The sequence below is a fragment of the Furipterus horrens genome, unplaced genomic scaffold, assembly GCF_987537825.1.
Source record: "Furipterus horrens unplaced genomic scaffold, mFurHor1.1.pri manual_scaffold_1, whole genome shotgun sequence".
NCBI classification, from domain to species: Eukaryota; Metazoa; Chordata; class Mammalia; order Chiroptera; family Furipteridae; genus Furipterus; species Furipterus horrens.
Window position 1 is genome coordinate 4690467 of NW_028327171.1, and position 25159 is coordinate 4715625.

Sequence of the window (25159 nt, forward strand, 5' to 3'; positions counted from 1 at the left end):
ATCTTTCTTGCTAGTTACTCACTGTTACAGACTGAATACCAAATCCAAAAAGAGGAGGAAGCCTCTTTGAGCCAGAGGCAAGAATGGGAAAAGAAAACACCCCAGAACTGGACTGAACACACCCAGCCCAGCGCTGCGGGCAAAGGCCAAGGATCGCCCCGTGACTGTGGATCTGGTCCTGTACTGTATTGGTTTATTGATTGGGCATGATTGATTTCAGTACCTCCAAGTCATTGCATATTCCTAAACAGAAAAATTATAATAGGTGTACTATATGTAAATTCCAGTAGGATTTTTTTGAAATTTTATTTCCTCTTCTTGTTTGACATTCTTGTTATTATATTCTAGTTTTTCTTGAATAAATTTTCTTACTTTTCATTGCTTTTTAAATAGATTGCATAATTACAAATTTATAAAGTAACTTTTTGATTTTTTTAAATAAAAGAATTGTAAGTATTATTTTCTGTGGGGTAAACAAAATTTTATTTGTGGTATCATTGACTGCAGTTAGTCTTCCTCAGATTTAATATGAATATAATTTTTATTGGGGTGGAGTTGAGATCAGCTGAAAGTGAAATAGTATTTGCTTTAGGAGAATTTTTTGGGAAATATATTTTTTAAATGAACATATGCAAGTACTTTTTTATAATAACATGTAAATGCAAATTTTTTCCAAGTTACTTCTCTCAATTGTTGGAGGAACATGGTCCTTTGGATATGAGTGACAAGATGTTCTCTGAAGAATATGAATTCTTCCCAAAAGAAACTCGACAGATACTAGAAGAAGCTGGAGGTCTGAAGTCTTTTCTCCTGCAGTGTTCTCGTTTTGTGGTGATTGACAACTGTATTGCTTTGAAGAAAGTTGCATCGCGGCTCAAGAAAAAGAGAAAGAAAAAAGACATCAAGACAAAAGTGAAAGAAATGTCAAAAACAGGAGAGTATTTACGAGTTAAACGGCCTCTGAATCCAGTGCCTAGAGAATTTAAATTAGATATAAAGTCCAAACCAGTGTCCAGTTTGTCTTCAGCACCCGCTTCTGAGGATGTAAAGCTCAAGCCTGAATCTGCTGATTCTCCCAAACCAGCCTGTGAAGCGGAGAAACCGAAACCAGTCCCTGAGGATCCTCACAAATCAGTTTCGGAGGACGAGAAGCCCAAAGCGGTCTCGCCGGAACCTTGTAAACCAGTGTCTGAGGACGCAGCTCTCGTGCGAGCCACCTCCAGCTCTCCCACACCAGCCCCCGAGGGTGTGAAAGCAGCCTACTGGACTCAGGCCCACTTGGTCACAGGGTACTGCACGTACCTTCCCGTCCAGGGCTTGGACGTGGCCCAGGCACCCCCAGCGTACATCAGCGTGCTGCCGGCTCTGCCCCAGTACACCGGCGTCTACACACCTCTAGCCCCTGGGTCTTCCGAGTACCAGCTGCAAAGGCCGAAGCCGGCGGGGCCGTCTTTTGTAGCCAGGGACAGGCCAGAGAAGCGTGCTGCTGTGTATTTTGAGGGTCCTCATCTGCACGCCGAGCGTGCCCCTGGTTACCAGATTGACTCTGAAACACAGACCCTGTTCGACCCTTGGGATATCTCAGTGCCGTCACAGCACGACACGGGTGGTGCCGGTCCAGCGTGTGGCGAGCCCAGCAGAGGTGGCGGCCGCAGTGGAGGCTCCGCCCACGGGGAGGCAAACCCGGAGCGGCCCGACGAAGCCGCAGACGTTCCACACGCGCAGGCGGCTGCCACACAGGTGAGACTTCAGCAGGAAAAAGTCATCCGAATACTGAAGTTAATTTCTTTCGTTTTTCATTGCCATTATATTACTCAGATTCTTTAAAGTGGTTGATTGGATAATGGTTACTAAAGCTTTCATCTAAAAAATGTTTTACAAAGATGATCCCTGTTGTAGGGCATGAAGGTAATGTTGTCAGAAGAATTTGGGGGGCCCAGTAAGTATTACGCTTGTTTTCTACCCCAGTTTTGCACCAGTTGGGCAATAAGATGGAGGACTCAGCAGATGGAGTCATAGCATCACCTTAGTGATGACCCCAGGCGTAGTAGAGGGCGCATGTCCTAAGAGGAGCCCCGACACCCCAGCTTCCTCACCCAGACACAGCAGTGCAGACCGGGGGGCCTCCCAGCCTGCGGTGCCTGCCCCATAGGCTGTACTGGATAGACGAGGAGGAACAGTGTACATTCTGCACATGCAGCTCCCGAGGGGAAGAGAAGAGAGTCTGGGCTACCCATGCGGGAGAGAAACAGGAGGGAGGTGAACAGAAGCTCCTTCCTGCCGAGCGTGAGAATAAATGTAGCTTTCTCTGTAGTTACCTTTACAGGGCCCAAGTTCATTGAACCCTTCTGTTGTCTAGAAAGCTTTGAAAAAATGTGTTCAGAGTAATGAATCAAGATAATTTTCATGTTTACTAATTGTAAATGCAAGCTCTTTCCTAATACAAATATCTATAGGAAGCGTAGAGTGTTTTCTGAATTGTAAAAAATGCTTGTGAGAATTGTGAGCATGTCTTTACATGGTATTACATAATGGATTTATTTTACTAGAGCCATTGAGGTAGATTGAATTTGAGTGTTTGTTTTGCCCAAAGGTGTCTGGGAATGTAACTCATCAAGAAGTCAATACTGAGCCATACGATCCTTTTGAGGCCCAACAGGTGAGTCAGAATTGTATCAGACTGTTTAACGGTTTAAACTTCATTAATTTAGCTAGATGGGAATCAGTGGGAATGCTGGGACTATCTTGGAGCCTTCTGATAACAAGTAAAACATTGTCATGGAATAAGCTTTAGAGTATAACCAGAAAAAATACTGTTTTATTTTTATTGTTGGAATTTGAGAAGGAGAGGCAGAGAAAAAGGTATTTTTCTAGCTTACGTACTTTGCAGTATAATGGCTTTATTGTCTCACTGGTATAATGAGCCTGTGTTATAAACAAGAGCTTATTCACAGGAATGATATAGAAAGTATTACAAAGGCCTTCATTTTTAAAGAATGATTGAATTAGAAAACTTACGGATATAATTTACTGTGCTAATACACCTTAAGAGAAGAGCCACTTGATCAGCTCCATAGCTGCTGAAAAGGTGCCGGATAAAACCTGTAGTTCTTTCTTGACTGACGCGCCTGGTAAGTGGGGACGGATGCGTGCGTCTCAGCGTGCCCGTGTCTTTCTCTTTTAAGTCAAGGCCGTCATCTCGCTTTGAGGGTGAAACGTCACCATTAGGATTTACTCTTATCCTGGACATAGCAGCTGACCAAATTAAATAAGAGAAAGAAACAATACTATAAAGGAGGAGGTATAAGTATTACTGGTCACAGAGGCTCAGGTTGTTTACCTGGAAAGTTCAAACAGTCACCTGAAAACCCAGTACCAAACTGTAAGAGAATTCTTGATTGGATATGGCATCTCCCCATATACGAACAGCAGCCTGTTGCAAAGTTTACTGGAGAGAAAATTCCATTTTCAACAGCAACAAAAAATAGAATACCTAAATATAGAAAAGAAAGCTTTAAAATGCTACTGGGAAACACACACACACACACACAAAAAAAACTTAAATGACAAGATATTAAACAGGAATACTTAACTATTAAAGAGGATTGGTTCTCCCTAAGCTTTGAATTTAACGCAATCCCAGTACAAGCATGAATGGCATGTAGTAGTTATATGTTGCTGCGTAACAAATTACCTGAAAACCTAATGGTTTAAAACAATAGCGAACATTTATTATCTCACAGCTTCTGAGTCAGGAGAAGAGGAGCAGTTTAGCTGGGTGCTCTGGTGATCTCTCAGGGGCTGCAGTCAAGATTCTGACCAGGGCTCTGGATCAAAGATATAATATTTAAAAAGTGGACCCATAAAAATACCTAGAAAAAAGGGAACGTTTTTCATAAAATTACTAAACAGCATGACAAAATGTGTATGTATACATACACGCCCACATAACATATATACCTATGCATAGAACATGCATGTATCTGAACAAGTATACACATACACGTTACATGAAAACTCACATAGCAATCTAGGGATATTATGTGTAGCATAGGACAGATAAAGAACTGATTTACTTGCTTAACATATAAACTTTCTGTAAATCAATATGGAAAACATTAACACAGAAATGGGAATGGATGTGACTAGACATTGCGCAATTGAAGAAAAATTATTTTAAACATACAGAAAGATGCCCAACCCCACTTGAAATTTAAAAGTTACTTATATATTATTGAAATAATGTAAAAATGTAAATATCTTAGGAAGGCAGTTTGGGATTTGTAGTCATAAAATTATGCAGAGACCATTAAACAAGGCTATTTGTATATTTGTTTCCTTTGTATTTGTCAGCAAAAAACTGAATACAATCTAAATATCCATCAGTATCAGACTAGTTAAATAAGTTGTGGATATTCATATAATGAAATATTACACTGTCATTTAAAAATGAAACAATTCTGTTATAACTTACAGGCATTGATTTATGAGATCAGATATGAATTTAAGTGGGACAAAGTAAGGTTAGAACTTTGTGTTGCTACTATTGGTACAGAGAGCTTTATAGTTGTGGCCAGTTGTAAAAATAATATAGGGCCCTTAAATTTTTTTAATGTACAATAATGAAAACTATGAAAGAGAAATTGAAAATGACCTTCATTCCCATCATCCATGTTAATACTTTCATATACAGCCTCCAGGCCTTATTTTAACATTTAAGTAAGCAATGCTTTTTTTAAAGAAATATTTTATTTTTAGAGGGGTGGGAGGGAGAAAGAGAGGCAGAGAAACATCAATTGGTTGCCTCTTACACGCCCCCAACTGGGGACCTGGCCCACAACCCAGGCATGTGCCCTTCCTGGGAGTTGGGATGGCGACCTTTCGGTTCACAGGCCAATGCTTAGTCCACTGAGCCACACCAGCCAGGGCAGCGATGCTTTTTAAAAGATGGGATCGTACCATGGACGTTGTATCTGAAGTATTCAGCGTTATTTTGTTGTGGACTTTGTTTTCCACGTCAGCAAACACAAGATTTTTACCATCATTTTTAATGCCTACGTGGTGTTTCACTGTATGAATGTATGATAATTTGACTACTTTCTTATCATTGAACGTTGAGAGTGTGTCAGCTTTTCATACTTCCAAACAGTGCTGTAGTGAACGTTTCAGCTGATAAAAAGTATATGTCAAAGCATGACTGGTATTGAGTTCTTATACCATACTTACCTTTAAACCAGGTATGCTCTGATGTTTAATGAGTTCCTGTTTTTGACTCAAATATTTTCATCAGTGTTGGGAAAATTCACAAACACTTCGTGAAATTAACTCTTAGCATCAGGAACCTGACGTCAGCATAGCTGATTGTGTGTCCTCAGCCAGTGGCGCGTAATGATCAATCCCAGTGCAGCTGCCTCTTCTGGGGCGTGGAGAGGCTGCCTGATGTTTTTAAACTTTGGTTTTCTTGTCTCTAAAAGATGAAAATAATATCTTTCTTAAAGAATTGTGGTAAAGTTTAAATGTAGTAACAGAGACAGCATATCTGTGCTGGTGACTTGAGGCACATAAATTAATATCATGTTGCCATCATTGTGAACCTTTTGCTGACTTGAGAATGAAAATAGAGCCTTAGACCTCAAGCCTTGCTAATGGGTTATAGTGAGCTTGAACTTTGACTTTATTGTTTAAACATGGATTCTAGTCATAGAGCTTCATTTTCAGTCTGGATAGACAAACACTGGGACACGCGAAGCACATGGGTGTGTGCGGTCACCCTGGCCACAGTTCACAGTTCTCAAACTGATCATTCACAGAATTTCCAAACCTTGACACTTGGGGGTGCTAAGATGCTGGGGCAGGTGCAGGAGATGCAGACAGTGGACCAGGTTGGTGCCACTGGCATCGACTTCCAGAGCTTGGCTGCCCAGTCCCTGGTGTCTGGGGAGAGCAGTCACCTGCAGCTGAGGGGTCGCCAGGTCACACAGACGCTCCTGGCAGACACAGGTGTGTGAGTGCTGACAGCTTAGCATAGGAAAGGTTTTAAAAAACACACATAAATGATGTTTGCTGTTGCCCAATATGTCACATTCTAGTATGGCTTCTGTTTATATTTTTGTTTTAAATTGGTCCAAGAGATAGTTATATAACTGAAAACAATAATATTTTAACTTGTTTTTTTAAATAGTCAGCAACTATCCATTTAAAACACCAAAGTCAATAAGTTCTGTTCATATCTAATATATGGATAATATATGCAGCTTTTTAAGCCTAAAAAATAGTTCTTGATGTAAACTGTTGATGTAACACTGAACCCTTCTACCACATAAATATTCAGAACTAACTATAGTACAGACTGAAAAGTTTTATTATGAATTCCAGTAATAGGAAGAACTTTATTTTAAAAAGAGGTAGCTTTGCTAACATTGTTGGGGGGTTTTCAGTTCTTGAATCATTGTGATGTTTCCCTTGAAATTTTTTATCTGCCTTTTCTTTTTTTAATTCTCCTTTGTTTATTTTAAGAGACAGTTCAGAAAAGATCAGAAATAGTCATTTTTAACTACTTCAATAGAAAATTTTGTAATTTATGTTCAGGGCGATATTTCACAGATTGAAAAGGAGCACCAAGTTTTACAAGAGCAGCTTGAGGAAGCATGTGAAAGTTATGCGCAGAGGAAGCTCCAGGGCTCAGAAGAGACCAGGGACCTGGAGGAAAAGTTGAAGAGGAACATAGCAGAAAACAAGGTGATTCCGTCTGAAACCTCCCTTTTAGCAGGCGGCCTGGCCTGATTGGGGGAGTTAGGCTTGTGCGGCCCAATTCGCAGAGCTCCCACGTTGTTGGCTGAACGAAGGATTCTTTCTCGACGTTGCTTATTGCCAGTTTCTCTATGACATAGGAGGTGGCGGTGTTTTCTGCAGTGTTTTAGAACCTCTGCAAGTTACCATATAAGAAAAGGGCTGTAAACCTGGGTTTTCATTTACAGGAGTCCCTCTCTATATCGCGGCTCACTTATCACGGCCTCACTGTATCGCGGGATTTTTAAAAATAACATATTTAATTATTTATCACGGATTTTTCGCTGTTTCGCGGCATTTTGCAGTACTGTATACGCATGTTGTTAAAGTGACATAGGTTTAAGAGTGTAGAATAAATGTAGGGTTCCTACTTCCCGGGGGGTTCTGGAACGTAATACCCACGATAAATGAGGGAATACTGTCCCTGTAATTCAGTTTGCTTGATTAACCAAAACTATTTTCTGGTGAACAAGTTCCAAGTTAAATTCTTGTTGCTGTTGAGAGGCAGCGTAGCCTCGGTGGTTAGGGGTGTGAGGCCTGGGGTCAGACTGGCGGGGTCCGCGTCCACGCCTCCTTCTGCCCCACGTCCGATCCTAACTTCTCTCTGCTTTAGCTCCTTCTCTGGAAAAATGGGATGATAATAGCTCTCATTTTGTGGGATTCAATTAGTACTTGTAAAGTACTTAAAACTGCCTGGTGCAAAGTAAGGGCAAGGCAGGTGTTGGCTGTCCCTCTCATTCCTGTTGTCATCATCCTCAGCTGTGGGCAGCTGAGTTCTTTCCCCTTGGTGACTGTGACAGGTGATGCTGCCGTGAGCTTTGAGGACAAGATTTCTTCTGGACACACAAATTTGTTTCTTTTGGGTATATACCTAGGGGCGGGATTGCTGGGTCATATGCTAGCTCCATATTTAACCACTTGAGACCCCTCCAGACTGTTCCCACCAGCTCGTTCAAGGGTTTGTTTCTGCACATTTTCACTAACATTGGTTCTCCACCTTTTTGATTCAAGCCATCCTGATGGGTGTGAAGTGGTGTCTTATTTATTGTGTTTTTGATTTGCATTTCTCTGAAGGCTCACGGTGTGGGTGCCTTTTCATGTACTTACTGTTTATTTGTCTGTCAAAAGTTGGTAGTTTCAGTGTGGTTCAGTTTCTCTATCTTTTTCCTTTTGTTACTTATGCTGTTGGCATTATCTAAGGAACCTTTGTCTAATCCGAGGTCACCAAGATTTACTTGAATATTTTCTTCTAAGAATTCTACAGTTTTAGCCTCTCCATTTAGATCTGTGATCCATTTTGAGTTAATTTTTATATATGGGGTGCTAATTGTCTTTTGTGCACATGTCCCCCACCAAGCTGTGATCTCTCTGAAGGTGAGGACCGATCTTAGTCACCCTGGAACCTCAGTGTTTGCACGAGGAGCCCTGCTGATGGGTCAGACCGTGTGTGCTGGAGCCCGGAAGAACCGGCTGCGTTTAGTGACCGTCTTCTCCGTCCGCCTGCCTCAGAGAGCATCAGCCCTCCACCTCTGCTGGTGTGGAGTTGAGGGTGTCGCTCCTTCTTTCGTTGGACACATGTTCATTGAACACTCCTCTACGCGTCCCGCTCTGTGCCGGCCTTCTGGCACTGCACGTGGCATCCTGTCGCACTCCCTGGGCTGCCTTGTGTGCGGTGCCCCTTTATTTTGTGGGTACACAGCTCCCTGTATGTCCTCTTTGACTTTGTCTACCACGAAGTCTTAATGCTGTTTCTAAAGCGTAGTTATTATCATGCCACTTATTTTTACATGACTCTCACTTCTGGTTTTATTTTATCATTCTTTTTATACTGTTCTCTTTACCCATTAGGCATTCTTTTATTTTATCTTTTTAAATTATATATATTATTGAAGATACCTCATATTTATTTTGGAACAAAGTTGAGGTTTTAAGAAGAAGTAGTATAGGAACCAAATTTTTCTCTAAAGGAGAAAAAGATCATCGGAGAGTGTTAATAATTGTGTCCATAAGCTGGCGCATACAGAGGAGGCAGTTGTGTGTGAGCTCTTCCTTCTCCTGAGGTTTGAGAGGAAAGGAACCAGGTCATTCTTGCTCACGGAGGCAGAGCAAGTGCAGGACAGCCAGCCGGGCCGGCGTTGTGAGGCGGCAGTGTCGTTAGAGGGCAGCCGGTCCAAGGAGCAGCCGGTTCTGTGGCTGAGCCATGAGAGTGTGTGTTTGTAATACTGTGCCCTTTGATGCCTGGAGGGGCCCTATATGTGGGTGCTGCCCAGGTGGTTCTCATGCCCCGGTGTGACCTTTGCTAGCACGTTACCTCCCGGCCACAGGGGTGGAGGTGAGATCACTGGCTAAGCATAGAAGCACCGGATAGGCGAGAAGCGAAGCTGGAGTGGCTGCCAGCCGAGGCACGCACGCGGGCCGCGGTCTCAGCGGTGGACACAGTGATGGGGTGGAAGAAGCGTTTTGTGAGTGCAGTAGGCATGGTGGTCGCCTCAGTCACTGCAGTGACTCAGCAACTGCAGGGTCAGCAAGGCTGGAGCAAGGACAATGTGAGTCGACCATTCCCCGTGCTGCAGGGGTGTCACTGGGCTGTCCTTAAAGCCCTGCTGCCCACGAGCAGTTGGCCTGTGCGTCTCAAGGCTGCTGAAGTGAGCCCTCCCCCTGCAGCAGGACTCGGAAGTCCGTCAGGGCCTGGCCCGGCCAGCAAGTGCCACTGGGAGACGGGGGCTGGTGTGACGGACACGGGTCTTCTCAACGCTGTGTGTCCTGAGGGAGTTCTTGAAGGTCCTCCTCGTCTTCTGGCGCCACAGCCAAGACCCTTGCTGCTCCAGTCAGACCCTCCTGGCTTGGGAACTTGCCCTCCTAATACTTGAGACCTCATTTAATCAGTCTGCCCCTGAAACCATGGGTTTCTTCAAAGAGGAGTGTTGGACATTGAGCTGACGAAGCTAACAAGGCTTTTGACGGGGACGTGCCTTCCAGGCTGCAGCGATCAGCGTCTAATGGACTTTCGGGTCGTGGCGCAGCAGCGGCGTGAGAGCCGCCCGTGCTGGGCGGGGCTGTGCTGGGGGCGGAACGCAACGGACTCCAGGTGCGCCGGTCCGTGCTAGAGAGCCTAGTAACTCGGAGCGTCCGCTGCATGTAGATAAATGTTTTCTAAGTGGTATGTTGGAAGACTATTTGAGCCCTGGCAGGGTGGTTCAGTTGGTTGGAACGTTGTCCCATACACAGAAAGGTTCGATTCCCAGTCTGGGCAACACCTAAGTTGCAGGTTCGATCCCCAGGTAGGGTGCGTATGGCAGGCAACCCATCAATATTTCTCTCTCACATCAATACCCCCTGCCCCATTCTTCCCTCTCTAAAATCAATGGATATATCCTTGGGTAATGATTTTTTTAAAAAAGAAAGACTATTTGAAATCAGTATTTTTATTCCTTTGCTTCTTAGTCTTTGTCAAACACTTGTAAATTTCTACTCCATCCCATTAAAATAATTGCAGGATCCCAGTTACTGAGTCTTTATGTGTATTTTATTGTTTATTTATAGATTTATTTGAACATCCATATCTAGGTTAATTTTCCTTTTTCCCACACCTCTAGTCTAGTACGTCTTTTATATATTTTTTTGTTAATATGATTTTATTTAGTTATTCATCCCAAACGAGAAACATATGTGATCCAGTCACCTTCTGCTTTACAGCTGATACACAGCTGGACTCACAGGCTTATATAGTCTCACCTTCTAAAGTGTCCTCTGTCTGTCCCATTCCTACTCTTACCCTGTCCCCATTCCTGTCTCTCACCTGGGCTGTCACAGTGAGCGTTAAAGAGGTTTTCCTTTCCTCCTGTCTGGAGTTTTTAACAGCAAGTGTTATAGCCCACAGTGGCCAGTGAAGTCACTTTAGGGATGGTGACTGGAATTGTTTTTAACGATACAATACAATAAAACAGGACTATTAGAAATCTCAGAAAGTAAGGGCATTTCTTAGGGTTTTGTGTGTGCGCACACATGTCCTGTGGATTGTCACTGTAAGTCACAGTCAAGAAAATGTTACGGGCAGTGGTCAGGTCTAACACTCGGGTATCCTTTGCCCACCCCTAAGCCACCTCTGTGTCATTCAAAGCTCTTTTTCCAAAACAAGCATCTCCTTGTCTCACTGCCCTGCTTGGCGCCTTCGCCGCTTCAGCCTGCTCTCTGCGGGGCGGTGAAGCCCACACCCCTGAGCGTGGCTGACAAGGCCCTGGGTGATCCTCCCTGCCTGCCTTCCGTGTGTCCGCCCCGTCCTCCGGCCACACTGCGCTTCCTGCTTTTGTCCAGACGCTCAGTGCTGTCCTCCCGCCTGCCCGTTCCGGCGGCCTGAGTCTGTGCTGGGAGCGGCGGGCTCATCGCTGGAGACCGGGTGTCACCGATGTTGAGAAGCCCTTCCCCAGCACCAGACATCCTGCCACGCCAGTGTCTGTTCTCGGGTTGTTTGCCTGGCGGCCTCCCCTCCTGCCTCTCCTGCCTCTTCGGTGAGGGCAGGCGGGGGCTGAGGCCACGTGCTGGGCGACGCAGCGTCCATGGCTCAGCCGGGGCAGCACAGCAGCTGTGATGTGTCCACAGAGCCGGGGCTGCCGCTTAGGTGGGACAGCACCACAGTTCTGATCTCCCAGACCCCTTTATCTTGTTTTTTGTTTGGGTTCTTTAAAATTAATTTAAAAAATATTTTATTGATTGAGTTTAGAGAGAGAGAGAGAGAGAGAGACAAAGAGGAGAGAGAGAAACACTTGCAGTTCCAAGCATTTATGCATCCATTGGCTGAGTCTTGTATCTGTCCTGACCGGGGATTGAACCCACAGCTTTGGTGCATCGGGACGATGCTTTAACCAGCTGAGCTATCCAGGCAGAGCTCTTGTTTTTTAAAGTACGTCTTCTCATTTACTTAAGTGACTTCTAAAATGTTTTTAGATCTCAAAGACAGAATTAGATTGGTTCATGGAAGATTTGAAAAAGGAAATTAACAAATGGCTACAGGAGAAAAAAGAAATAAAAGAAAGACTAAAAGTACTAAAGAAGAAAATAAAAAGCATTTCAGATGCCACTGAACTGTAAGTAACAATGGAAAGGCATGGTTTGTATTGTTGGGGTGGGCTTTTTGGGTTATTTTAACATTTTTCATACTCAATTTTAAACTCTGTCAAGTAAAGTGAAAGTTTCAGATACTGTTTCATTTCACTTTGAAGAATATCTGTTGGGGAATTGTGTCACCTAAAACTTTTCTTAAACCTGCCATCTTTGCAGATTAGTAAAGTGAGGCTGAATTAACAAAGAATACTTCCTTCTGGTCTGAACACCATCTCTACTGTGAATATGACATTTGACCTTTGTCCTTATCTGTGACATGAGGGGGCTAGTCTAGTTCTTAAGCTTCTCCTCAACACTTAAGATTCTGTGATGATTATTTTATTTATGATTACTTCCATCCTGAACCCTTACATTGTTAAACTTGGCCCTGTGGTGTGAGGACTTGGAAATTCATGTAGACGGTACAGTTGTCAGGTGGGCCAAGTTGGTTTGAAGATTCTCCGTGATCAATTCCTGACCCCCTCTCTTCCCTGAACAGTGATAGGCGAGGCGATTCGCTCTGCTTAATTGTGACCTACCAGTGTGGCAAGACATCCAAAAGCTAGTGGCCTGGACTCAGAGCCACCTTATCCGATTGTGACCTGACACTCTGGGCCACGTGCAGCTAGGTCATTCCTCCACTGGTCTTGCCAGCGATTCCTCATCTGGCCACGTGTTTGTGCGGCTGGCTCGGCTGGGATGCTGTGGGGTCTCAGTCTCTTTCTCTCGTGCAGTTTCAGAGCGTGTCCCTCTCCGTGTCCTCTTCTGTGAGTTCCGTCTGCATGGTCTCGCCCTCTGGCCCCTGCATGGCAGCACACTTTCTGTGTGGCAGGCAGCGAGGGGCTCCAGGAGAGCAGGGGGGGCAGCCGCTAGGCCGCCCCAACCCCGAGGGTCGCTTCCAGCCCTCTGCTGTCTCCGGCAGGTGGCAGGCCTCATCCCGATTGAAGAGCTGGAGGCATGGGTCGCGGGGGCCACAGCACCGCCCTTGTCATTCGGGGTGTTTGTGCCCTTCCTGTTCGCCGTGGTGCACCGTTAGAAGGCTTTCGGTAGCAGTCTCGCGGCCTCCCGCTGGGGCGGCGTCTAGGCAGCTCTTCAAAGACCAGCGAGCTGCACACCTGCCTCTGTTGTGCCATCTTCATTGTGCGCAGTCAGGCCCTCAGAGCGCGTTCACAGGAGCGACAGGGACCCTGGGGCTCGTCCCCGCTTAGTGTTTGAGCAGGGCTGGTCCTACTCGTTAAGTTACGGAGAAGTCAGGTATGTTTGTATTTATGTATATTTTTATATGCTCAATTTAGGCATACTATCAAACTAGACAAAGTAAATGAATCTGTTGGTAAAATGTTTTTTCTCTGCTACCATAAAAATTAACCATTTCTGCTGGAGAATAAATTTTCAAAAAAAGTTTTAACTTTTTTAATGTACAGGGGTGGGCAAAAGTAGGTTTACAGTTTTGAGTGCATAAAACAGAGTTCATTCTTGTGATATTACGTGATTGTTGTATTGTTTTGCATACAATCAACTGTAAACCTGTTTTTGTTCATCCCTCTATTTCTTTGCCTTTTTCCGTCACTATTTAAAGATAAGCCATAGGCTTCTCTGTGCTTTTTGCACTTTCCAAATAAATGTTTTATATTTAGGTTCTACAGTAAAATCTTAAATATGTTTAGATCTCCTAGAGAAGCTCAAAGGGTATGAGAATGATTTCATGTTTCTACATTTTACATCACATTTAGTATCAAAATGGGTGGGACGTAGGGAGCTCCCGGCCAGTGCAGTGGGACAAACCAGTGACAGCCGTGGAGACAGCCCCAGGGCCACCGCGCAGAGCCGAGGGCTCCAGGGAAGGCATGTGCGGAAGGAGGGAAACGGCGCCCACGCTGGTCCTCAGAGGAGACCTGGGATGTGTGGCAGGTGGAGGTGACTCGTAGGTGTGTCGGGGGCGGAAGGAAGAGGCAGCACGCACTTTGTGCCGGGCGCTGCCTGGCAGTCGGGGGCACACGCTCTGCCTTGAAGGGACGTCGCGCTGCCTGCCTGACAGTGTGCGCATGGGCGCGTGTGTTGGGCTTACGTTCGGTTTTACAGAACAGAGGCTGTTTGCACTTGAACGAGAACCCCTGGTCCTACTGTGCTCCTTCCTGTCTCGTGCTGACCCCCCCAGAGGTGCTTCTTGAAGTGGACTGAGATAGGGCGACCCATGTGGCAAGCATGTGACTTAGTGACCAAATAAAATGGCTGCGGTTGGTGATCTGCCCTCCAGCGTAAAAGGAAAACTTCCCACAAGGAAACTGGCCCAGACTCTCTGCCTGTTTAGGAGATATTTTAAATGAAACAAAACAGAAATACTTGTAAAGAACTCAAGAATTTTTGCATGGGTGTGGGTAGAAGTTACCCTGGGATTAGATTTTTTTTAAAATCTTGGAAAATTTATTTAAAATTTGGTGATTATGCTTTCATAGGTACCTCCAGAAAAATGATGGGGAGGATAAGGGACATGAATTTCTTCAGGATCAGTCTTTTGAAATCAGGTAAATTAAGGCTTAAATTTATTTTTTGCATTTTATTATACTTTTAATACCAGAGGCATAATCACACTACACTTCTAAATATATTGTTATTTGTTTGTGTTTTACATGATTATGTTTCTCTTTCCTTTATTTTCTATTTTATTCTTTAAATATTTTTATGTTATGATGTTCTACTTTTATTGTCATTAAAAAATGCTGAATTTATTGTTGATGATGCCTTTTTTTCTTGGATTAACTTGAAACTATGTGTTTTAAAAACTTTTATGTTACTTGCAATATAAGACTCACCTATATATTATGGTAGTTTATTGTTCTGTGATTACAGGTTCATTAAAGAATTTTTATTATGAACCTGCAAAAAGTTTCCTTTTTAATCTTTATTAATGGAAGCAATGTTTTTACATACTGGTAACCAGCTGTTCAGTATTATGCAGCTGTATTCTGCTGTTTTCAAACTGTTTCATGTACATGTTTCCATTCACATTATAGCCCATGGCTGCCTTTTTTTTTAGCTGTTATAAACAATATTGCTACGAACAGCTTTGTAGAGATTGTTTTTTCCTTTGGGTTATTTCCTTAAAAAATGTGTCAAGATAGAATTTCTAACTCAAAGGATTCCCACCAAGTCTTCACTTTTATTTTTATTTTTAATTTTTAAAAATTTATTTATTTTTAGAGAGAGGGGGAAGGAGGCAGGGAGGGAGAAAAGGGGAGAAACATCAGTGTGTGGTTGCCTCTCATGTGCCCCCAGCTGGGGACCTGGCCTGCAACCCAGGCCTGTGCCCTGACTGGGAATTGAACTCCACTGAACCACACCAGCCAGGGCTCCTCCCTTTTAATTTCATACCTTCCTTGATAATTTGTAAAGCATAAACAGCACCTACGAGTCTGTATTATGTAGTAAAGCATTTAGCAAGAAGTTACTCTAGAAGATGTATGTCTTTTTCTGGCATGATTTCAAAGTTAACCAGCTGTAGCCTTTGCAATCTTACTGGTTAAATTTTTTTCAAAAAGTATTTTTCTTTACCATTTGCAGTAATACATTTATAAATGAGAAAATGAAAATAGAAGAGAACATAAAGAAGGGGAAAGAGCATTACGAAAAGATTCTCCGCAGAGCTGCGGCTGCAGAGGTGAGCCAGCCAGCCCGGGGTGCCTGGCACGCGGACCGGAGGTCGGCGTCTGCTCTGCTTCCCTGCGCGGGAGGCACAGCAGCATCACGGCACCGGGAAGTGGGTCCCCACGCTGCCGCCCTGAACAGCCGCTCCTCCTCGCCTGCGGCTTTCTAGTTGTTTACCCTCATGCTTATGTTGCATAGCGTAGCTGTACTCAGGGTACACCAAACTGCGTGATCTGCTTTCCTTATTTAACATTATAATTCAGTCATTTCTTATGCTTTGGACTTTGAATGACTTCAGTATATTTCATCAGAAGCTGTACCGTGAAGTAGCCAACCGTACAGGATATTTGCCAAAACTAGGAAAGGGACTTGACAGTCACTTACTTATTACAAGCATACTCTCTCCTCCCCCCAGAAGCACATCGAGCAGTGTCAGCGTAGTCTGAGAAAGTAGCGAGACAGAAATCAAAATCATGACCCCTGTTTAGTTCCTGAAACATGGGTTCTCTTCATCTGTCTAATTAAGAAGTAAATGTTATTTATTGGTATACATATCAGTGGTTATTCTGGGAAAATAAAAAAGACTTAGCTTGTGCAGTCTGCACACACGAGTCTTCAGTTAAAATATCGACTCTGCAGCTGCCTCTGCAGAACAGAAAGGAAAAGCAAGGCGCCCGTAGTCTGGGGTCCCGCGCTCACGTCTGCGTCCCAGAGCGTGTTCAGTGCTGACTCGCCACCAGCTGGCAATCGGCTCTACGCCTCGGTCCTGCTGGGTTGCCAACACCTGGACTGAGGCAGCAGCCGTACGTTTCCTGCAGAGACTGTCCCCAAAGTGGCCAGTTGGCCTGGGGGGAGGCAAAGGAGTGCACAGTTTCTATGCCGGGCCGAGAGCAGCTTCCCAGCAGTGCGGCCTGGGCGACTCCGCAGGCCCCCGCCCCCAGCGCCCTGCCCACGCGGACGGGACCGCCAGGGCTGGGCATACGCAGTGGGGGGGGGGGCGCGTTTCGTATCTGAGGAAGCATCATTTAAGGTATAGCATCTGACTGTCATTTCGTTATTCTAGTTTCAAATGCAAAAGCTCTCATTCATGTTCACCTGAGCGAAATTCCAACGTGATCAAGTTGTGGTGATTCTGTCACTGTATGTCATTTAGGAACAAACTTCAAAGTAGTTTAGAATGTTTAAGCTTCAACAACTTGAAAAGGGTTTTGGCTTTTCAGTTTCAGAGCACTTAACGTTGTCTCATCCGACGGCAGGTGTCTGTGCTTGAAAACTGGAAGGAGATGGAGGTCTACAAGTTACGGGTCAGGGAGTCACGCGCAGAAGGGTGTCTGAGGAGCCTGAAGCAGTTGGGCAGGTACCGTGTGGCGCTGGGGGGTCTGTTTCCCAGCATGCCCTTTAGTCAATGAAAGTTACAGGTGATTTGAGGAAAAAAATTATGTTAGGACCATTTTATCTTTAATAAAGTTATACAATTAATACATGTTCAGTTGTAGAAAAATCAGTACAAACGAAAATGATAAAAATTATCCGTAATTCTAAATTGAGATATAACTACTTAATATTTTAGGGTAAGTTCATTAGCTATTTGAAAAAAAGGAGAATCTGTATTTCTTCCACTAAGTATAGGCAACTTCCTCCTCTCACATTGATAAGTAGCGTGGACTACTCATCAGGGTGAGGTTGGGTGGACTCCAGACGCGCCCTGACAGGCCCCGCCCCGCCGGCGTGCGGTGGTGGCATCGCTGGCACGTGGTGTTAACGAGAGCTGCGTTTCAGCAAGCACCCTTGCAGCTGCCCTCATGTCCACATCATTAACCATTCCCACGCAGCAACTTTCTGGGATAAGGAGCACATTTTGAAGGCTCTTTGGACATTTTGCCAAAGTGTTTTCTGTAAGACCAGCTACTTAGCAATCAGCGTGTGGAATGGCAAGTCATGGGGTACCCACAGCTGCTCACTTTTCAACTCTGTGGCCTGTATGTGGTTTTGTTTATTTTGCCTTCTTTTTAGAACAAGGTTTACCTGAGACTCTTTGGGAGTCTTCTACAGTCTAGCGTTTACCACTTCTCTGCGTGGATTTTGACACATGGAATTACTTTTCCTCTAGTTCTTCTACTGTGTTTCACACACAGGTTTTGGCCTTTGAATCCCAGGTTTTTAATCCTTTCTAGTGCTTTTTGATTTGATCCCAAACCCTCCACGCTGAACCAGAGTTTCTCTGAGTTGTGGAAAATAGTATTAATGTCCACTTTGTTATTTCTTCATTTTTAAGATTTAGGGGTCTTTTACATGTGCAGACCTTTCTCGTTGAAGGTAAACTGGTGTGCTGGTTCTGCCGCAGGACCTGTGCAGCCGAGGCGGGGCTGTGCCTCACGTGCACGGGGAAAACCCCGCTGTACCTGATAGTCTCCGCCTCCTTAGCAAACCTCACGGTCCACTAGCTTATTCTAGGGGTTCTCTCCCAGCTCTGCCCATTCCACCAACGAGCTGCGAAAGAGCAAAGGCACTGAAGGGCTGTTCCGGGTTTTCCTTAGGACGTACCATGAGAAGGGCACAGCCCCGGATGGGCGGTGCTTCTGATTTTCTCAGTGAAGGCACAGAGTGTGCCTGTCCCTTTCAGTAGACCAGGTGCCCGAGGCACTGAGACCATCAGCCTGCGGCAGACATCAGGGCCCCCCCTTTTATTTTACAGTACAGTGGGGACTAGGGGATGCTGCAGGGTTTTAAATTCCAGGATGCCATTTTTTTTACTTCACAGACAGCCTTTAAAGTTAAACATGGATGTCAAAACGAAGTATGGCCCAATATTCAAATTTGGAGAAAGAAATTAAAATTCAGGAGAATATTTGCTCTCTGTCCGCCAGTTTTGGAGTTGGGGTTCAGTTAGTCATTAAAATTTCTTAAAGTGTCTCTAGTGGTGTTTTTAAGATGCATGGTTTTTTAAAAAATAGTTGAGGTTTTTTTTGTGTGTGTGCGTAATCATGTGAAATGTATCTTTCATGTTTAAAGGTTGATTTCATTTTTACTTTAGTGCTTTCAATTTTAAAAACTATTCTAAAGTGGACAGTAAGCATTTTCATGTTTTTCTACTTTTTCAGTGATTCTGCAGCGTATCCCAGTCTGGAGTTGGATGTGCATACGTGGGAATCATTTCTTTCTGACGTAAGAAGAGAAATTGAGAAAGCAGAGGTAAGTTATAAAGCAGTCTGAAACTCTGTCAACATCTGTATGATGGTTACAGTTCCTTTCTGAGCTGTTAAAGGTAAGGTATATTTTTGTTGAAATTTTAAGAAGACTTTTTCATGGAAGTAGTGATATTTTCTTAACTATCTTAAACTTTGCCCTGATTAATAAGATTAGACCAGCTATGCTTGGTCAGGCTGTAGAGCATTTTAACTAATGAGGTCTAATTCTGAACTTCTTTCCTTACAAAACAATCATTGTAATACCTTTTATTTCAGTTACGTTTCTTGGGAAATTGTTGACTTTTTAATGTAGAGTAAGAAAAGTAGCATTCATCAACGATTGCGGTTTTTCCCTTGGAATTTGTTAGAAAAGCTGAACACCTTTCCTTCCACCCTCAGTCCCAGTTTGAAGAACAAATACAGGCGATTAAAACCGGCTCTCGGCTCAGCGACCTCCCCAGAGTGCAGGCAGCGGAGCTCTCGTTTCCTGCCTGTGGCACAGTAAGTCTGCCGTCGGCTCTCCGAGGGGAAGCAAACAAGACATAGCGAGCCACAGTTTCTTCCTTACCTGGCCAAGGCGGCCGGTGCTGACTTCTGGGAGTGGGAGTGGGAGGGAGGAACACTTGCCTTCCTGTTTTCTTATTGGCGCTGCTGGGCATAAGCATTACAAGAGACACTCTTATATCGTGAAAGACGTTCTTCCCACGTCGGGGCCCGAGGAGAGAACAGGGGTGAGCTGGGGCGCATGTGCTTACGTGTGTGCATGTGTGTGCCGGTGTGCGCATCTGTGCATATACCTGGAGTGTGAACTGAGTAAAATAATCTTCTGAGGTCCAAAGTATTTTCTCCACAGAAAAGTTTTCTCTTTGTTGAAATGACTAAGAAATAGTTTTATTTAGAAGTAAATTAAAGATCACTTAACCATTTACAGTTATTCCAAGTTCTTTTTTTTAAAGTATATTTTATTATGTTGTTACAGTTGTACCAATTTTATCCCCTTTGTTCCCCTCTGCCCAGTATCCTCCTTCCGCCAGCAATCCCACCCCCCTTAGTTCATGTCCATGGGTTGTGCATATAAGTTCTTTGGCTTCACCCTTTCCTACATTATTCTTAACTCCCCCCTGTCTATTTTGTACCAACCAATTATGCTTCTTAGTCCCTGCACCATTTCCCCATTTCTCCCCCTCCCCTCACCCAGCTAATAACCCTCCCAATGATCCCCATACCTATGATTCTGTTCCTGTTCTGGTTTGCTTCGTTGGATTTTGTTTTTGCTTTTTAGATTCAATTGTTGATAGTTGTGAGTTTGTTGCCATTTTAGTGTTCATAGTTTTTATCTTCTTTTTCTTAAGTAAGTCCCTTTAACATTTTATACAATAGTGACGTAGTGATAATGAATTCTTTTAGCTCTACCTTGGTTGGGAAGCACTTTATTTGCCCTCCCATTCTAAATGATAGCTTTGCTGGATAAAGTAATCTTGGTTGTAGGTCCTTGCTTTTCATCACATCGAATACTTCTTGCTTGTCCCTTCTTGCCTGCAAAGTTTCTTTTGAGAAATCAGCTGATAGTCTTATAGGCACCCCTTTGTAGGTAACTCTCTGCTTTTCTCTTGCTGCTTATAAGATTCTCTCTTTATCTTGAGCCTTTGGCGTTTTAATTATGATGTGTCTTGGTCTGGTCCTCTTTGGGTCTAGCTTGTTTGGGACTGTGCTTCTTGGACTTGTATGTCTATTTCCTTCACCAAATTTGGGAAGTTTTCCTTCATTATTTTTTCACATAAGCTTTCAATTTCTTGCTCTTTTTCTTCTCCTTCTGGCACCTCTATGATTCAGATGTTGGCACATTTAAAGTTGTCCCAGAGGTTCCCAAGCCTTTCCTCATTTTTTTCAATTCTTTTTTTCTCATTCTGTACTGGTTGATTGTTTTTTTCTTCCTTATGTTCCAAATCATTGATTTGAACCCCGGTTTCCTTCCCTTCACCATTGGTTTTGTGTGCATTTTTCTTCATTTCACTTAGCATAGCCTTCACTTCTTCTCTTATGCGTCTGCCGTACTCAACCATATCTGGCAAGCCTGTGAGCATCTTTATCGTCAGTATTTTGAATTCTGTGTCTGTTAGGTTGTCTGTTTCCTTGTCATGTAGTTCTCCCACTGGAACCTTGATTCATTACCCCTTTTGGGCCATACTTCTCTGTCTCCTCATTCTGACCGGCTCCTGTGTTTGTTTGCCTCTGTGTCTTAGGTAGAGCTGTCACTCTCGTTACATTGTAAGGGGCAGAGCCTTAGGTATTCGTCAGTACAAGGTGACAATTTCACCACGTTGTGGTGCTGTGGGCAGGGGGGCGCTCCGAGAGGGAATAATGCTGCCTGCCCAGCACTCGCCCCTTTTCCAGGCACCTCTCCCACTTCCACACCAGACTGGTGCCCGCCCCTCTAGCTGCCATCGCCATCGTACCCAGAGTGCGTGGATCTGCGGACATTCTAGGACCGTGGGGGCCCTTTAAACAAGTGGACTCTGCTGAGACCGACAGTTTCTGCCTCCGCCCAGAGGCGCACAGGGTGCTGTGGCAGCGCAAACCAGGGCACTGACCCACCCACGCCAGAGGTCTGGGCCTCGCGGAAGCTGCCCTGGTGGGGGTCTCTGTGAGCCAGAGATCCGGAGTAGGAGTTAACCCCAGAAGGCGGAGTGTGCATGGTGTCTGGAGGGTCAGAGCATCCCAACTAGGAGAAACCGCATAGTTGGAGGCTGGGAAAAAAGAGGACACACAGGAGGCAAGACTGAGAGAGGTGGTCACCTGCACCCAGGGCCAGCGCAGGGGCAGCCTCCCTCTGTGAGAGCGGTCAGCAGTGGGGACTTCTCCTCGGGTCACTAGGGACCCGATAACAGGCTGACCACAGTGGCAGGAAGTGAGGGGGCTGAGGAATGTCCAGGTGGCCGGGTACTAGACCAGCCAGCCGTGGATCGGGGAGTGGCAGTGGGGGGCAGAGGTCAGGGCCGAGGGGTGTTGAGGAGGGGCAGCTGAGAAACCGCGCTGCCCGTGAGGTAGGGGCTCTGTGTGTGCGTGGGGAGGGGAGGGCAGATCCGGGCTGCATCAGCGGAGGGGGAGGACACGGTGTTGGAGACCCTGAGTTGGAGTGGCCCCACCGTCACCCAGGTGGGTCTGCCCATTAGGAAGTTTGGACATGCGGAGTGGGGCCTCAGGAAGATATTCTTGGAAATGGGGTATTATGGGCAGCAAGCCCGCAGTCACTGAGGCAGGAGAGACAGTGAAATGGCCGGGGGGTGTCGGGGAGGGGTGGCTAGCATGAGCCCGAGATCCCGGCCCTGGGTAGCACCCTTAGGAGCTTCAACACTTAGGACACAGCCAGGCCTGCAGAGCGGGGGAGGAGCAGCATGCAGAGCGAGAGCGTGCCCAGGATGTCTGGGTGACCCTGGGGCTTAGTGCCGGAGACTGTTGGTGGTCTTGGCAAGGGCAGTTCGGGGAGGGTTGGAGCAGCTCCTGATCGTCAGCCGCCAAGGAGCTGGGAAGGGAGTTGGGTTCCGGGAGAGGCGGAGAGGCAGTGTTGCGAATTTCCCAGAGAAAACGGGGGACTCTGAGGAGAGTTATTTAGGAGTCAGGCCCCAACCCTTTTCTAACAGCCAACAGGTTGTGTTGTGATCGGTCCGTTTTTGAACAAAAACGGTTAATCGTGCTCACGTTTCCTGTGCACTTGAGCTGCGGTTTTAGTGCAGTGCTGCCGGCTGTCAGCCCTTGCCGTGGTGTTTCTCTGAGCACTGCTGTGCTGTGCTCCCCACAGATTCGCCCTGCGTCTCTTCCGGGTGACGACGGTCAGGGTCCCTCAGCTTCTGCAAGTCACGGGACCGGAAACCCAACAGCGGTTCCCACGGACTCAAGTCTGGTCTCTGCCAGCGACCGCCCGGCGGGGGCCCCCTCTCCACCACAGCCGCCAGCGTGCAAGGGCGCTGGCCAGGCAGCTCATTCCCGAGGCAGGCGCGCGGCTGAGCAGAAGCCGCCCGTCCCTCCCGCCCGTGCCACCCGCCCGAGCCAGCCTCACAGAAAGCCGTTCAACAGCATCATCGGGCACCTCTCGGCGGTGTTCCCCCGTCACAGCAGGTAGGGGCGTCAATACTTCCATCGGACCGGCGTTCCCTGGTCGGACCTAGTTACGGCCCGTTAGGGGCTGACGTGGGAAAGATTGCGTCGTCGTTCTAGTCAGAAAGACAGTGCTGTATTTTCTTTGTCTAAGCAATAATAAAGGTGAGCATTTTCAAATACATTTTTTTTTTCAAATACATTTTTTAACGGGCATGTCTAGACTGAGGACTTTGAACACTCATCAGAACCTGTAACAGTTTACTAAGATACTGATGAGATCAATAACATGCTCCAACACTAGTCATGGAATCATGAATGAACTGCAGACACTATGGTTATATCATTCTGGAAAACATAAGGTGGCGGCCACTCACACCTTATGGACGAGCACCTCTGAGTTGTGGGGGTGTGAGAGTGAACAGACTGGTGTCCCTGGGGGTGGGTCAGGTGTGTGGGCAGGTAACAAAGGGAATCCGCGGCGGGGGGGGGGGTGCGGGGGTTGCTGCTTTTATCTGTCAGCCCAGGTCCTCAATCCGCACGTCAGTAGGGCTTCTCCTTGACCTTGGCCTTGCTCTCCGGGTCTGTGCAAGGGGGCAGAGGTGCTCCTAGCCTCAAACAAGGTGGAGGGGATGTGAACAATTCTCTGCCGTTAACCCACGGCCACCAGCACTTGTGAAACATTCGGGCCGTGAAAACCTTGTTGGGGGTTAGATCTTTAAGGGAGGGAGTCAACCAACTAGGTTCCCCGTAGACAGAGATTTTATTGATTTCAAGTCAGAACCAATCGGGTCTGGTCATTGGTGACATTGTATAAACGGCTGTACAGACAGATGGCTGCTGTCCCGAATGGGTGCAGCAGATAACTGGAGGCGTGTATGTGTGTGTAGGTATATAAAATGTGAAATTCTATTGGGATACGTATTTAGAAACAACATAGGAATTGTCATAACTAGTTGGAAAGAGTGATTATGCTTCTTTTATATACAGTTACTATTCTCTATAGATTAATTTTGTTTGTGTGCATTTTTTTCTCTTCGCTGTTGGGTTGATATTGGCACGTAGGTCTTTTTTTGCGCATAATACTCAGCAGTAGAAATTTTGACTTTCTGCTCTCATTTCTCCCCACTTTCCCTTTCAGCACCGAGCTTGCTGGTTTTATTAAAAAAGTGCGAAACAAAAGCAAGAACTCACTCTCAGGACTGAGTATTGATGAAGTTGTCCAGAGAGTGATGAAACACATTCTAGATGAACAGAAGAACCAAAAGGTCAGTGTTTTTGTCCAGATACAGTGAGTTACACTTCACCGTTATACGGTTATAAAACATGAGAATTGTAAAAAACAAAAAACAAGCTTCCAACCAAAGTGTGGGGAGTGATTTACTGAAGGCAGAAGATGGTCAGGCTTCTGCGTGCCTGAGCCTCTTCCCATCCGCCTTCTCTCCGCAGCTGAGCCCGGGGCAGGACAGGAGGCGGTCTGAGCCCAGCTCCGCTGCTTCTGTGACGGGGACCTCCCCGAGCCCACCCACAGTGGTCGCTGGGCCACCCTCCAGAGCCCAGGGGCCGAGGACAGAAGGCGTCTCTGTGAGTGTCGTATGTGTGACTCTAGTCAGGGCTTTTTGGTTTGTTTTTCAAGAACAAGAAGGAAACCCATCATTTAGTTCCGTTCTCGTTTCTAGACGTAATTCATTGCCCCCTTAGAACAGTCAGTGACCCGCGGGGCCGCTGTCTCTGCTTTTTTGGGTGCCTAGGGGCCCCGCGGAGAGAAGCCCCTGTCGTGTGACAGGAAAGGGCCCCCCCGCCCCCTCGTTGCAGGAAGTGGGCCTGCAGGCGGGCACATGCGTGAGTATTACAGCAAATGTGGTATTTTGAGTACCTGGGAGGAAGGGTTTGGGGATGACTTCCTTCTGTGTGACCAGGGGCTTTGGGACCGCAGAGACTCGGTTCTGTCCCTTAGAAGCACTGCGCTCGGGTCCTTCTGCTGCTCAGCTGCTGTCGGGACGAAGCCGCTGCACGTGCAGCTCAGATCTCAGGCCCGCAGGCCCCGCGCCAGCCCCGACCATAACCGAACCGCCAGGGCCGCGTGCGTGCCCCCTGCCGCGGTACTTCTGGGCTTCGGTTCAGGGCCACGTGCCGGGCCAGCTGCTAAGGACACAGATGCTAAGACGCACTTCCTGCTTCAGGTGCTCCGAGGGGAGGGAGTGAGGACCGAAACGAGGGGTGCCGTGTCAGGTGCTGTGAGCTGCAGGGAGAGCTGGGTGCTGGTGTCCTCGGGTGGCACCGGGGCTCTGCCTGCACGTGGAGACGCCATCTGTGCCGCCCAGCGCCCCGCCCCGCGCCGT

At 46.1% G+C, this 25159-nt stretch overlaps 1 protein-coding gene across 1 annotated transcript in view; it reads left to right on the forward strand.

The window, feature by feature from the left end:
* The window catches only part of TTC3 (tetratricopeptide repeat domain 3), a 99612-nt gene that overhangs the window by 71973 nt on the left and 2480 nt on the right, over nt 1–25159 (forward strand). The window contains exons 33-44 of the mRNA XM_090271730.1: nt 678–1740; nt 2594–2659; nt 6589–6738; nt 11734–11873; nt 14346–14414; nt 15451–15547; nt 16791–16891; nt 18636–18726; nt 19122–19223; nt 22522–22838; nt 23959–24085; nt 24267–24410. Of these exons, the coding sequence (XP_090127856.1) occupies nt 678–1740; nt 2594–2659; nt 6589–6738; nt 11734–11873; nt 14346–14414; nt 15451–15547; nt 16791–16891; nt 18636–18726; nt 19122–19223; nt 22522–22838; nt 23959–24085; nt 24267–24410 (2467 nt within the window). The remainder of the gene's footprint in view (nt 1–677; nt 1741–2593; nt 2660–6588; nt 6739–11733; nt 11874–14345; nt 14415–15450; nt 15548–16790; nt 16892–18635; nt 18727–19121; nt 19224–22521; nt 22839–23958; nt 24086–24266; nt 24411–25159) is intronic.